The 15,569-nt window shown below is 47.4% G+C and overlaps 3 protein-coding genes and 1 non-coding gene across 4 annotated transcripts; 2 read left to right on the top strand and 2 right to left on the bottom strand.

Annotated features, from left to right (window-relative positions):
• Positions 1-1,378: 1,378 nt before the first annotated feature.
• Positions 1,379-3,699, top strand: FPOAC1_011075 (uncharacterized protein; the record flags this gene model as incomplete). The annotated part of the gene is made up of 3 exons (XM_044855462.1): positions 1,379-1,494; positions 1,548-1,635; positions 1,687-3,699. 3 exons carry the CDS (start codon positions 1,379-1,381, stop codon positions 3,697-3,699), a joined length of 2,217 nt encoding a protein of 738 aa, XP_044702775.1.
• Positions 3,700-4,322: 623 nt separating this feature from the next.
• Positions 4,323-6,060, bottom strand: FPOAC1_011076 (uncharacterized protein; the record flags this gene model as incomplete). The annotated part of the gene is made up of 4 exons (XM_044855463.1): positions 4,323-4,467; positions 4,518-5,179; positions 5,230-5,958; positions 6,016-6,060. 4 exons carry the CDS (start codon positions 6,058-6,060, stop codon positions 4,323-4,325), a joined length of 1,581 nt encoding a protein of 526 aa, XP_044702776.1.
• Positions 6,061-8,202: 2,142 nt separating this feature from the next.
• On the top strand, positions 8,203-9,822 carry DBP8 (putative RNA helicase; the record flags this gene model as incomplete). The annotated part of the gene is made up of 1 exon (XM_044855464.1): positions 8,203-9,822. The coding sequence occupies one exon, from the start codon at positions 8,203-8,205 to the stop codon at positions 9,820-9,822; it is 1,620 nt and encodes a 539-aa protein (XP_044702777.1).
• Positions 9,823-10,049: 227 nt separating this feature from the next.
• FPOAC1_011078 lies at positions 10,050-10,144 on the bottom strand. The gene has a single exon. It is a non-coding gene; the product is annotated as a tRNA-Ile (tRNA).
• Between the last annotated feature and the right edge of the window lie 5,425 nt (positions 10,145-15,569).

The raw sequence follows: 15,569 nt of genomic DNA on the forward strand, positions 1-15,569 counted from the left end.
TTGCGGGCCCGATGCAGTCAACCGCAAGGACAAGAAGCGACTGGAAGGCAACTTGGGCAGTGACTTTTTTCTTCCCGGTTTTTCTCACGAGGAAAGGCGAAACAAGAACATCTAGGTCGATAACCAAGGTAGGTTCAAGGTGGCCTTACTCTGGTCTGTTTTTTAATTAAGCAAGTGATGAGAAAAGATGAAAATTGGAGAGAAAGGAGAGCACGAGAGCGAGAGAGCGAGAGAGCGAGAGGAGGGGCGGTTGGATCCGGATCACATCTCGTGTGCGCAAGTGCGTGCGCAACAAAAAACAACCCTTGCAAGTGAATGAATGGATGAATGGACGAGTTATTAACCGATGTGCCGTGCAGAGTCTACCTAGTAGGTAGAAACAAGGTATCAAATTAAGTACAAGTACAAATTCTAAAAGTAAACTTGTCATGCGGGCAACTTTCTCAGTCTTTGAGTGACTCGTACAAGAGAGGGGGTCTGTCCGGCTTCTGAATGTTGAGGAGACATGGTTTGTTAGTGTGCTCACATTTCAAGATGTGATTACTTGCTTAACTGATTGATAAAATGACCGCTCTTTGCGCGGCAATTACATGTAATGCATGAGAGAAGACCCATCATATCCACCAGGGGTGCATTATACCACGTGAACTATGTATTAAATGGACCCCCAAGAGCCTCAGGAATGTCTCGAAAACATGTTCAGCTGACTTCATTCTTACCTTAGTTATACAATCTGTTGCACTCACTGACTGACTGACTGACTGACATTCGGCACTTTTTCCCCATATTCCACTAGTCGAACTCAAGCTACTACCGCATCTTATCCTTGCATCGGTCCACCGACCTGCTGAGTTGTTATTTGATATCGGCAAAGACGAATACACATATTTGTTATGAAATAGTTCTGCATATTAATTAAAGTAGAGATAGATTAGGTATAGGTAGTAGGTAGCTCTTATCAAAGGTAGACATTGCAGCCTACAACACTGAGAACTTTAAAGTTGCGCCGATATAAAAGAGACTCCAAACCTTGTCTCCATGTAAAATTAAAAGTCATCCATTTACAATGATCAATTAGGAAATTTGTAACACTTTCGGGGGAAATCCAAACAGGTAACAAAAAGTATCTGGTCGCGCTCTATCGTCTCTCATATTCCAGCTTTGACCGCCTGCCATTTGAGGTACGCCATTGCACTCGCTCACCAAGTCAAGCTTATCACCGCCTTCCTCAATCAACCATTATCAAAATACTGCCGGAGAAAAAAAATACAGATCGCAAAGTTGCCCCGCCAAGCAATTATTGAGACGAAACAAACATAGCTGTCGCAACATTACGCCAACTTTGATATACAGCTCAATCTCGGCTGCAATAGTCACAATGGCGGAACAAAATCACCACACAGCGCGCGGTACAACATCCTACACCCGGTCCATCGGTATTAGCCAGCGCGTAACACCCTTGGCGATATCATGGACTGGCGAGATGCGCACCAGGTATGCGCCTTGTCAATCTTCAGACCAGCAATTGGGAGACTAACTTGGGACAGATTCTCAGACTTTCAAGTCAACGAGATTAACGAAGATGGTTCGGTTCTGCACCTTCAACAAGTTGGCCTCGCAGGTGAAGAGGTACCAGTGAGTACTACCGTGCCTTGCGACTTTTCTGACGCGCTGACAATGTCGCAGGCAACAGAGGTGAAAAGGGAGACAAATGGCGAGTCCGAAGTCAAGGAGGCCAAACCAGAAGAGCCTACGCAAAATGTGGAAAATCAACCTTCGAACCAGACTGCGAACGAGGCCAAGCCTGCTACTCAATCCGAGCAGGTCAACGAAGTTTCAGCTGAGGATGCAGCGATTCTTGAAGGCCTGACTGACCAGCGCTTTGCTCAAGAGCTGATCGAAGTATACAAGGCTGGCGCAGGTCCCGATAACGACAAGAGAAAGACGGTTACTTCGGAGGCCATGGACGACAGAGCAAAGAGAGGTCAGGTCCACCAGGAGATTCGACGTATCTTCAAGTCGCGCATAGACACCAACACCGCCGACGATGGCGCTATCATCGCGACTCTTATTCCTCCACGGAAAGCCAACAGCAAGAAACGCGGTCGTGGTGGTGGTCGAGGTGGTGGTGGCCGCGATGAGAAACCCGCTGGTGAGTACCTGCATTTCACCTTGTTCAAGGAGAATCGGGACACTATGGATGCCGTCAACCAGATCTCCCGGTTTCTCAAGGTCAAGCCCCAAGTCATAGGATACGCGGGAACCAAGGACCGCAGAGCCTCGACAGTGCAGAGATGTTCAGTGCGATACATGCGACCTAGAAACCTTGCCGGTATCAACGGTAGAATCTGGGGAGTTTCGACTGGCGATTATGAGTACAAGGATAAGCCAATTTACCTTGGACAACTTCTCGGTAACGAATTCGTTATTGCGATTAAGAACTGCCAGATAGTTGGCGACTCTAGCGACGAGTCCATCGCCCAACAGGTCGAAAAGCTGAAGAAGAATGTTGATTCTTCCTTAAGCCACATGAATGAACACGGATGGATCAACTACTTTGGTCACCAGCGATTTGGAACCCACGAGGTTGGCACTCACCAAGTTGGTCAACTTATTCTGGGAGACAAGTACGAAGAGGCAGTCAAATCGCTGCTCCACTACGACGACGAGATTGCGCAAAAGGCCGAGGCGGGCGAGATCCCTGAAGAGCCTTCCAAGAGAGATGAATACCTACGAAACCAAGCTTGCATGCTCTTCCTTACAAACAAGGACGTTAGACGAGCCATTGACATTATGCCCCGAAGATTTTCTGCCGAGAACTGTATCTTCAGGCATTTGAACCGACAAGGAGCTCAGTCTCGACGTGATTTTATTGGATCCCTGGTTCATATTACCCGTGGACTTCGGTCAATGTATCTCCATGCCTACCAGTCTTACGTCTGGAACCACGTTGCCAGCCATCGATGGGAGCTTCACGGCGAGAGCGTCATTCCTGGCGATCTCATCATTGCGCCGGCGGAGACCACACCCCTCGTCAGCGGCCAGGACCAAGACGGTGATGATATCATTAACCCTGTTGAAGACGATGAGGACACTCCTGTTCGCGCTCGCCCACTTACAGCCGAGGAAGCAGCCAGCGGTAACTACACCATTTTTGACATCGTACTGCCCACACCAGGTTACGATGTTGTCTACCCTGAGAACGACATCGGCGAATTCTACAAGGAGTTTATGGGGCGTGACGAGAATGGAAACCTCGATCCTTACAAGATGCGCCGTATGCGTCGCGAGTTCAGTCTGCCCGGCCGATACCGTAAGATTATGAACCACTTCCTCGCCACGCCCTCTGCTGAGGTCCGCGCATACTCCGATGACACGGAGCAGATGCACCCGACCGATCTAGATAACATCAAAGCCTCAAAGGCAGCCAATCGAAAGCGCTCTCGAGAGGATGCCGAGTCCAACTCGACAGCTAAGAAGACCAAGGTTGAGGATAACACCGAAGTCGAGATGACAGATGCCAGTAGTCAAGTCGGTGAAGGGGAGGTAGTTCCTTCGGAGAACACTTCCGAGGCTATTCCTGTTGTTCAGGAGCCTGGCAAGATCGCAGTAGTTGTCAAATTCCAGCTTGGACGCAGTGCATATGCAACTGTCGCCCTGCGTGAGCTCATGGGAGACCCACCTGCGGATTCCGAGTAAATTCAGAGGAATGTTTAGAGTGCATATATGTGTTTGATATCTGGATTGGATTGTGCGGGGAAAGTCATATAGCCAAGAAGTTTGATACCCATCTATTGAACTGGGAGAATATAATAAAAATGATGCGCTTGCGGTCAGACATGACGTCTATTCAATGCGTAATTCGCTGAGTTTTAATACACTGCCTCACAACCCATTCCTGACCGATATCCAATACTCAAAGTTTGCTAATGTTGCAGACACATGTTTCCATTCTCGTGACTTGCAATCCTTCACAAGTCAATGTGATTGCGGATTCCCCAAGCCATCCCCCTGGTTGTAAATTGAGATAAGCAGTAGAAAGATGGTTACGACAAATGCCCAGCTTTGTTTACATCATCGTGGGTGTAGACAAAACTGCTGTCGCCAAGTATAGTTTTATCTGCTTCGGTTGATGATATGAGAAACAGTGTTCATGGTTCGGAGCTATGTCTTCGATTAACGAATCCAAGCTGCCCCCACATCTCAACTACTTCTTCAGCAATCTCTGCTTTATGAGTGTCTCGAGGTTCACTGGTAGCCTGGCCTTCTAGGGTTGGGTTGAAGTTCTGCTCGTCAGAGGCTTGAGCGACTCGTGAATTCTTCTAAGAGTCCTTGGGCTGATCTCCCCAGCCCCAGACGTAAGAAAGATACTTCACCATGTTGACGCGCTTGCTGCGCATCTCAACCATCCACGGATGCTCCATCATCTTCCAGGGACTGGCTCGGCGGTTGGGTTGCTTTTCCAAGCTCCAATGATGTCAGCAAGCGAGGATGCAATTAGGGTTCAGATAACTTACCAGCACTCAATGAAGTATTTGAAGTTATTACTCCAGTATACGTCCATATCAGGCTCGTCCTTCAGTTTTGGCACATCCTGCCTCACAATGTAGGTAAGGAGATCGATGAGATTGGCACGCGGTTGCATCTCGGTGCCATCTGCTGGAAACGGGAATCGATGTTGGGCGACCTCAAGAAGAGTAACTCCTGTTGACCAGACATCCGAGGTAATAGTATACGACTGGCCCGTGATGCGTTCAGGGGCCATGTAGTAACTGGTGCCGATAAAAGTATTGGCCTCGCCCTTGGTACCAAAGTCGCCCGAGACACCGAAATCGCAAAGCTTGACGGCGCCGTCTCGACACAGCAGGATATTGGAGGGCTTGATGTCTCGATGAATGATTCGTCGGGTATGCAGGTATGTAAGACCGCCGAGAACACCCTCGGCAATTTTACCCAGCACTTTCTCTCCCGTTCTGCCTCCTAGGCGTTTTACTTCCTTGTAAATACTGTCGAGTGAGCCACCCTCACAGAACTCCATTGCGATGGAGATAGTGGCAGTGGATGGGTCCACAAATGCACCATAATACTTGCAAATATGGTCTGAAGCGCACTCCTTGTTAAACCCTAGCTCTCGGAGGATCTGCTTTTTCACGTCGGGATCCGGATTCGTAGTGATGACCTAGATATTGTTAGTAACTGGGCGTGATTATATCCCAAGTCGTCTCTCACCTTCAAAGCAAACACAGTGTTGCCACCCTTGAGCTTACACCTTGTGACGGCGCCACCAGCACCCTCACCAAGGTTTCCGATTTCGACAATTCTCTTTTCAAGACTGGCGATCCTCCAACCCTCTTCATCGAGGTCATCGACATCAAGAGTTCTGGCTTTCTCGATAGTCAGCTTGTCGAAAGCTTCCAGTCCCTGCAAGCTTCCATCACGCTCCATGGAAACGCCACCTTCGCTTCTCTCCGAATACATAGATCCTACAGCAGACACAGGGTCCGGGGTTCCTTGGGGCCTTGATACACCAATGCCATATTGAGAGGCAAAGGATAGAGCTGAGTATTGAGATCCTGCAGAAGTGGGGTTGCTTGCCCGGCCATCTAGGGGACCAAAGCTGCCGGACCTTGAGTGAGCAGCGCTGCTCTCGCTACCGCCGCCTGCTGATGGCTGAGTGGCGCATTGAGATCGAGGGAGTTGTTCTTGGGGGGCTACTTGGCTACCCATGGGAGTTGCAAGGTGTAGAGTTGGCAGAGGCGGTCTTGAAGGAGCAGCTGCTGGTGCTCCTTGGTTGCCTACTGGTTTGGCATTGGGTGATGGAGGAATAGCAAGGCCAAGTCTCGGTGTGCGAGCTCCACCACTTCTTGCGCCGGGAATGGCAGGTCGGAGAAGAGGGACAGGTGAGGGGCCAGAGTTGTGTGTTGGGAGAGAGATCGGAGTAGGAGCGGCAGGTTGTTGCTATTGTTTCGTAAGTAAGTAGCTCAAGCTGTATGAGTATGGTGAATGGGAGCATACAGGTTGGGGAGTTGGGTCGGTGCCCTGAGACTGTTGGTCGGCCATCTTGAGGATCGTGCTGGTCACTACAGCTTACGGATGGCGTAGGTGTGAGATGTGAGTCAAAGCCAGAAGATATTGTTCTTGCGGTTGACCGAGGGCTTCTCCAAGACAATATCTATAATATTGGAGACAATCGGTTCGGATAATCGGGTTTGTAGCGGCAAAGTCGTCGAGCGGCCAGCGTCGTCGGGTGTTTGGAATATAAAGATACAAGAAGGTCCAAGTAACTTTGGGGTTTCGATAATGACCAAAGTCTGATAAAAGACACAGCGAGCGTTTGGAAGTGATGAACCAAGTTATCAAAGCGAGACTGAAATACAAACGCCGTTGTCGAAGAAGGTGAGGCAAGCGCAGGAGAACAACAGCCCACGCAAAAGAGCGGGGAAGGGACGATTCGAGGCGAGTGGATATAAAATGCAAGGGAAGTATTTATTGGGTATTCCGTAGCAAGACCCAGGACAGTTGCAGGGTCCAATATGACAAAAAATCGTGTCAACCAACGACACGTCGTCAAGTTAAGTAAATGAAGCCGAGACGAGAGGAGCCAGGAGAAAGAGAAGAGATGAGAGAGGACGAGACCAAGAAATGAGAGAAAAGAGGAAGCGTAAGCTGGTAATGGCGTTCACGGTAGATGCATTGATTGGATCGGGTCCCTTGAGTGGGCTTGTGACTGAGGTGACTGCCTGTGCTTGATGGACAGCTGGACCTGGGGGCGCTTCCATGGGAACTAGGGCACCTATGACCCCTCGAGCTCAGTGGAAGATACCCCTGCAGTGTACCTGAGCTCATCCATTCTTTGTCTGCGGCGCGGGGGCGTTGAGCGGTTCAACTTCCCTGCAAGCATTGGGCGCTAGGCTTGAGTGGGGATGAAGCTCAAGCTGTTACTGTCTACCTCCTAGACTAAGGTTAACCCTGAGAGACGGACTATCCGTCCATGGATTGGTGGTTTTGGGTCTTGTCTCAGATTCTCGCCAAATTCTGTATACCATACACGCGTACGATTATAAATTGTTATTAGGTTCGGTATATACAAGCACAAAGCATGGTACGAGGGTTGCTATGTCCGAGGTCCCTACAATGTGCGAGGTATCACCAATAACCAACAGTCCAAGCATGATCAGATCAATGAGCATGCATGAGATGGATGGTGGGGATGAACATGATCGACTCGACTCGCATGGACCTCTATATAAAGCCAAAATTTTGCTACACGAGAAGTTGAAAGAGAATACATGGACTGATAAATCACCCAAAGATTGAATATATAACTTGGTGGTGGTACACGCATCGTCATTTTCGTCGTCACAATTGACCGAATTTCAGGTTTTAAGCTATGGCCCCCAATCCTTGGTGTCTTGGATATGCACTCTTCTGTTTTGTTTTACTTGGTCTCACTCATATGCCGACGACCCTGTCAGCCTGCCCAAGCCTTCTTCTGCATCATCGTTTCAAAAACACTCATCAGATTACGACAGTCAGTGGGTCTTGCCTACTGACCTTAGTACCTACTGGACTAGGTACCTTAGTACAGTATTGATTGGCAAGTTGAACATGCTCAGAAGTGCCTCCTATGGAAAGAAGCCCCTGAGAACATACTGGCATACAGAGTATCCTGGCATGTTGCAGGAATCGATCAATCATCAAAACAATTCATATTGACAGGTCCATCCAGCGAGTAGAAATCCAAAACACAACTACAGTAACATTACAGCTGAATGCATCCCGGGGCATGTCTTCCTATTCGTCACAAAGACCCTGTCGCATTGGATGGTCGATCTCACCCTTTGACGACGCAAAACAGACGCCGATTGTTTACATCAAACTTGTGTACTGATACTTGATATGATATATACAAGACAAATGATTTTAGTCTGCATCTCAGGAGAATCAGTCTTATTCCCTTAATCAAACGTATATACCTACCTATATAAGTGATTAGTGTTTTTAGTGCCTTCTCATGCTGTAAGCGCGCGTCTACATCTATGTGGGGTCCCAAGTGGGCCAAAGAGTCCCACGGGCGATTTTACGACACCAGTCACCGCCAAAAATTTCAGGTCCCGTCCATCGAATCGAACTTCGCATTGGCGCAAGCTTGCACTCGGACTGATTCTACCAGCTCCTAAATTCGTAACCAAATCTCGAAATATGGCGCCTTCCGTTGAATCAGATCATGCGACTTCTGTATCAGATGAAGAAATTCTATCTGGTGCCGCCTTATCTTCCGACGAGTCCGATTACCTCGACAGTGGCGCATCTCGAAAGCGTCGCAGGACTGCAGAAATATCGCAGGATGAGAATGAAAACGTTGAGCCGGAGGATGACGATGATGAAGAGTTGAATAGAGTGCTGTCTACTATCGCGGCGCCTTCTCGAATTAAGCGAAATGTTCAAGCAGACAAAAAGGAAATTCAAGCAAAGCCTGTAATCGCACCCAAAAACTCAATTCAAGCTCCTACCGACCCAAACACCACTTTCTCCGCACTCAATGTACGACCATGGCTAGTTCAATCGCTAGGAAATATGGCTATCAAGCGACCCACGGGTATTCAGAAGGGCTGTATTCCTGAGATCTTGAATGGAAGGGATTGCATTGGTGGCAGTAGAACAGGTTCAGGTAAAACAGTTGCTTTCGCGGTGCCTATTCTGCAGAAGTGGTCTGAAGATCCTACTGCCATATTTGCTGTTGTCTTGACGCCAACCCGAGAACTGGCACTTCAGATCTTCGAGCAGTTCAAGGCTATCTCTTCTCCTCAAAGTCTCAAGGCTATCTTGGTGACCGGCGGCTCAGACATGCGAACACAGGCAATTGAGATTGGAAAGCGACCACACGTTATAATCGCAACTCCAGGACGTTTGGCAGATCATATTCGTACTTCCGGGGAAGACACAATCTGTGGATTAAGGAGAGTTCGATATGTGGTTCTTGACGAGGCCGATCGACTTTTGAACGCCACCGGACCTGGCAGTATGCTTCCTGATGTGGAGGAATGTCTATCAGTCCTGCCACCAGCCACCGAAAGACAGACTCTTCTCTTCACTGCTACTATTACCCCAGAGGTCCGCGCCTTGAAGGACATGCCTATCAAGCCGGGCAAGCAGCCAGTATTTGTTTGCGAGGTTGACACACAGACACTGGCTATTCCTGCAACACTGAAGCAGATGTATATCAAGGTTCCTGTAACGCATAAAGAACACTACCTCCACACCTTCCTACTCACCGAGGTTAATGTCGACAAGACTGTTATCCTATTCTGCAACCGAACTTCGACTGCCGATTACCTTCACCATCTACTTCGCATGCTGGAACATCGAGTCACGTCTTTACACTCCAAGCTGCCCCAGAGGCAACGAATCGACAACCTGGCCCGCTTCCGTGCTTCAGCAGCTCGTATTCTCGTGGCGACCGACGTTGCTGCCAGAGGTCTGGATATCCCTGAAGTCAGCCTCGTTATCAACTACGATCTGCCTCGCGACCCCGACGACTACATTCACCGTGTAGGTCGTACAGCCCGTGCGGGTCGTAAGGGTGAGGCTGTCAGCTTTGTGGGACAACGTGATGTGGAGTTGGCCCTGACCATCGAGAAGCGAGTGGGCCGCGATATGGAGGCCTGGGAAGAAGAGGGAGTCAACCTGGAAACACGTGTTGTTCGGGATGCGCTCAAGCTCGTGTCGGAGAAGAAGCGCGAGGCTTTACTGGAGGTGGAGGAAGGAAGGGAAGTCGGAGGCAAGCGGAAGCGAACCAAGCAAAAGTTGCGAGTGGAGTAGGTTGTTTGAATACAATTGGGATAGACAAAAGCGAATATCATTTAATACTATTTCCATGACTGGGTGCTCTAGATTGTGAGGCACTTCATACTGTAACTAGTAACCGACCGGTCTGTCCAAACCAGAACCTAACTAAAATTAAAAAAAGAAAAAAGTCTAGCACAAATCACTTCAGAAGGATTAGGTCAACACAATGATAGCAAAACATCAGAACACAAAAAATGTGGTGCCCCTAGCGAGGATTGAACTCGCGACCTCAGCATATCTCCAAAGAATCCTGGATATATAAGAGCTGCGTGATAAACCACTACACCATAGGGGCTTATGGCCGTCAGCCTTGAATTTGAGTATATAAGCCCCTCACCGATGAGGTGCCAATATTCGAAGTGTTAGTTAGAATCTGTTTAGGTTTTGATAGGAAGTACGAGCAGTGTAGATTTTTGGCCCTTCATGCTAACTTTGAGTGTCTGTTATACTGACAAATTTCCACCTTGATTTGCTTGATTGATGTCGCATGACTCGCTTGACCTGCTAACCTAGAGCTAGTTATGTACTGGAGAGTCAGTGTATAGGTAAGGCAATGAGTTGTCTTGCTATATGGTCAGAATAATCCATACAGGGCGAATATGTATATTCTACCTAGAGTTGAAGGTCTACTAAGCGTCTTCCAGAACATTGGGTGTTGAGAGCCGTGCGACTTATAGACGCCCAGTACAAAAGGACTGCATCCCCAAATAATACAACAGATCCTTTCAACCGGCAAATGGGAAACAAGAGATTACTCATTCTTGCACTAACCGCTATATATCACGGCATGGTCTCTCTCGACATCCATATTAACTGCCTCTAGGCTTCATTGACTTATAAGACGCATTTAGGGGAATTACTAGTCAGATCCAGCATCATGACTCCAGACAAAAGGCACTGCATGCATACGGTTCCCTTTAAGCAGGCTTTTTAGTATCTCATGTGTTATATATAGTTATAGCATCTCATAATCATATGTGCAGTCAAAGAGCTGGTGGTGACACAAATCCTTGTTAATGGTTATTGTACCATCTAGACTATCAAGGGAAAAAACGGTTCGAAAAGAAGGAAATATTGCTCATCGTGTATATAATAGAAAACATGCGAGTCATATATATTTTCGAATTATGCGATTGGTACTACGCAGGTCCAGACTCATTTGCACCACTCTTGATAGGTACCTTACTAGTTAGCAATATAAAACTTGATAGACTTACCGTTACTAAAGTTGTCGCCGTCAAGGTACTCATTTTACTTTAACATCAAGGTGTTGAAACCGAATAGTGTGGTTGCTGTTGGTAGGTATAGTATCTAACCTAGAGCAACACGTAGTACACCACAGTTGCAAACAACACTATCCTTTTTGAATGACAATTTAGTTTTAGTCCTTGCGATATCTCAAAGAGGGGCTTATTTTCAATGGAATTGGTGTATTTTCAACCGTTCTATAAAAAGGACACACCCACGCAGCTTTCTTCTCACGCTACCTGGCTATACAACCAATACCAAGAGCAAGCGTAGCAAGAGACGGGTTTGAGGGATAGCGCAGAGGACTAGCACACCAACGAGAAGGACCCTTATAATCGACCTGGTTGGATCAGGTCTTCGATTCGAGGTAGGGGTTGCTGAGAAACAAGACTGCAATAGTGTCAGGTGTGTGTGGTGACTCTCTCAGGTAAGCATTGTTTCTCGTTCAAGAAATGCGACAGAAGATCATTTGGCGTCATATCAACATTGCCAATAACCTGGGAAATGTTATTAGAAATAGGACCGACACCGTAGTAACATCCATCGCTGAATGCTCGACGTTGCCGCTCTATCCATAGGTCGTCTAGCCGCCCCATCACTGATGTTAGATCATTCGGAGTTTTGCAAAACTGCGAAAACACCATGTGTATGCATCACCAAACTTGTTGACCCATTAATCAAAGAAATATTCTTTTCCCCATTTGAGTATATGTTTCACATTTTTGAGTCGCTTTTGCGTCACTGAGGGTACCGATCTGAACGAAAATCGCCTCGGAAGTTCTAGTGATAGACTAGACGGTTGGATCGGGAAATTTGGAAGATCGATGCATACCCTGAAGTGACGTCGGTTCCCACAAAGCCAAGACTAGATGGCGAAGTGTGTATACATAGCAGATAGAGTTGGGATTTTTTGGCCCGCGATGACTGGGTATCAAGGCGAGATATGTGATCGATAGATGATCTCTTTCCAGACGAGGAAAAGGAGAGCGCGTGGCTCTGTGTTCGACGACGTAGTTTCGTGGCGTTATGAACTCGCGTGCCTGACAAAGCACGGCTGTGGTGTTGTTTTTTGTGGTCTGCTTTGTAATTCCATTTTGTCTTTGTTAAAAATGACAAGCTCAACTTGATTCGAGTATTAACGTCATCAATCTATTTGAGTCGAAGGGACGACGGGTTGGCATGTGCCGAGCCGTCCGTATCAAGCTTCCGCGAGTTTGTTTTTGAAGGTATCAATGTGATATCCTGATAAACTGAAAGCTAGCACGGGTTGAGCTTCAACGACGTCAATGAAACGGAATTTGCGGCTTTATGTCAAATTGCGATAATGGTCACGAATGAATGCGACGGATCCTTCGGGGCTAGGAAATAAACGTGGGATATCTTTGCTCGCTTCCCCACGTTTTGCCGGCAGATCGGCCATTATGAAGTTCCGTGGGGATTTGCTGTGATGTGACTCTTTTTACCGAGTCGGAGTTGAGTCGATCACAGAGATAACTAGATCTCTGATCAGCGGGCGTGTGGAAGGATTCGCTCGGGTCGGCAACGGAGACTTGTAAGATCCGAATGCGAAAAATCTCCGCAAGAGTCACGAGGAAATGGAAGCTTTCACCAACAGATGAATGTGCAAAGAAAGGCATAACGGTATATACATGTTGTGATTTTTATTTTATTTTTAATCATCAATGTCGCGTCATCGCAAACATGATACAATCAATCCGCCGTAAGAAATAGTATCCTGTAGAAGCTTCTCACTCATCAGTAATTATCGATCGCATTAGGAATCAAGGTGTGAAAAAACAGGCAGTGTTACGAGATAAGTGGATAGATCGTTCATAAATACACCCCCCAATGGGAGCTAGAAAACCTTCGGCCGAGAAGAAGACGCAAGAAATCAAGAACCGACTGACAAAGCAGATTAAGGGACCATCCGCTAAAACAACCCAATCCGGTAACCTCACCAAAGTTAACGCCAAATCTTAACACCGGCTTACGCCTATTCTTGAACGTGAGCCTGACTGAGCCTGAACATGAGATAAAAGGTACGCTGTGCTTTAATTTTAGCGGGCGCTGGCTGACGGGCTTTTTGCGCGGTGAATGTGCGATACAACTCACCAATCTCCGCTATTTCAAGATGCGATGCTGACTGTATTGTGGACAACCTTAACCAGACCAGCGGTCAAAAGGGGTCAAGTATGTAAGTTACGGTCTGCGTGTCACCTATTTGCAGCCCATATGCGCACAGTAATAAGCGGACTTTGGCTTGTATGTTAAACCATTTTGAGAACACGTTACGGTATGGCTTGATGACTCGAAATGGTATCACTCAATCCTAAAATTCCCAACTAGGGTTCTTATGCAGACGGTCGAAGCCGATGGACGCAATGTTGAGCCCTTCTCTTCAACCTTCTGTGCATGGCCTGCTGGGCTGAAGAACATGAATCGAAGGGATCTTGCATCCAATAAACGGTGTCTGGGCTGTCAGGAACGGCTCGGAAATCTCCCAGCCCAAGGAAAGGGAAAAAAAAAAAGAAGAAGAAAGGACCCATTGTTCAACAAGTACCGCCGAGCAGGCCGTTCTGATCTGATTAGCGAGTTACGAGTACCGTAGAATGGGTAGCCACTCTTGGTGATGGAAGCGAAAAAAAGAACGAAAAATACAAGAATATCCACAAAAAAAGAAAAAGCGGAGTTTCAGACGAGACGAAGCAGACAGGCAGAGAAGAAAAAAAAGGTGTGACTCTTTTGTCAATGTCAATCCCGTGTAAAAACCGTGCATGCGGACACACACCCAGAGTTGACTGATGGGCTAGCTCGGTGAACTCGGGAATCCGCACTGATGATTCGGCAATAACATGGACATTGTTTTCTTGTCAAGTAAGATTCGGCATCAACTTGAACCGATTGACAAAGCCGCGTAGCCGAGTTGGCTGAGTTTTGGCTGTCATCACGAATATTGACTATTGCGGATAGTCGGATGATATCGTGAAAAGCTACTTACTCTACCGGCACTTGCAGAATTGAACAAGGATGTGCAAACATGCTTTAATCGTGTGCCTGGAAACTAACGCAGTATTGAGAGATGCCTAATGATTACCCGTAGAGACAGGCAGTCGTCAAAGACAAATGGCCCAGCAACGCCGGCATGGGATCGTGGGATAATTCCTTATGCGACGAAAGCGGAATTAAGTTGCCTGGTTATTAACAGCTCCAGGGAAGCTTCATAGCTACCTAATAAGCCACGACTGTTAGTTGTCTATAACAAAAAGCTTGGCCGTGTGTAAGCTTGACTTGTTATCAACTGCGGCTGAGGAACATGATGGTGATCAGTCGCCAACCATTGGCCCGTACGTACAAAGCATAACTCGGTGTTTAGCTCAAACCCGGTGCATACAGTGAGGAGGAGTTCAACTTCACCTCAGCCCTACAAATTACAAGTGATACGTAGGTTCACACGTATAGATGTGGCCCGCGGACTGCGCCATGACCCCGGATACTGTGAGCTATCAGTGGTTGCTCGCTCTCGCTTTGCTATCCCTTTTGCAGGAATCTTGACGGGCTTGGCTAATGACAGCTTGACAAGCGATTGAGGCGGAGTTAGGCTTCAGCAAGGGTACATGATGCGAAGCGAATAGGCGATACACAATGCGGAGGTTATAAGTCGGCCGCTATGTGAAACTGCCCTACATTAAAAGGGTGCACACTGTAATATTATCGCGAGCTTGGCTCTGCCCAGTGGTCAATTGATAAGCCTTGGTTTTACTTCTTAGTGTTTACTGTGATGTGATGCGATATGTGATTTGACGTGCCTAGATGCTAATGTAGGGGGCCTCAGCAATTAGTAAAGGTAGATAGTTAATATTTGAGTTTACATTTTTTGGAAGGTCATCCTCCTTGTCATCGTGACAGTGAACGGGGGGATCAGGTTTTGAATAGATGGGACGGACGGCAAGCGAGCACAAGCACAAACACAGGCACGGGACGCAGGGGAATGTCTTGAATTAGGATAGGAATTGATGGATGCTACGGAAATCGACATTACTATTCGGTTTATTGATATTGTTGCCAAGCCAGCAAAAGAAAAGAGTCATCTATAGTAGCTGTCCCAAGTAGGGTAGTGTATCGTTATGCAAAAAGAGTCACCGCCGTGTCGGAGTCTGTCAAGCTCTAAACACCGACAGGGCGTAATAACGACTCATCAACGATTAAACTTCCATTACAGTTTGTATATGGATGGACTGGAGTGCTGAGAAATCGCACCTGCGTTAGGTCTAAATGTAAGCCTCCATCTCGCTGAAGGGAACATTTCAGAAGGGCGATGCTTGTAAATCCGCCCTCGGAGCTAAGAGGACATGTACGAATAAACAAGTCTGATTGGGTAGAAGGACACACTAAGGCACAGGGTTGCTAATCAACGACCTACTGCGATTATGAATCATTTTATGCCAACCCTGTGCGAGATTGCTGCTACTTAG

This window comes from Fusarium poae, chromosome 4, assembly GCF_019609905.1.
Source record: "Fusarium poae strain DAOMC 252244 chromosome 4, whole genome shotgun sequence".
Taxonomy (NCBI): Eukaryota; Fungi; Ascomycota; class Sordariomycetes; order Hypocreales; family Nectriaceae; genus Fusarium; species Fusarium poae.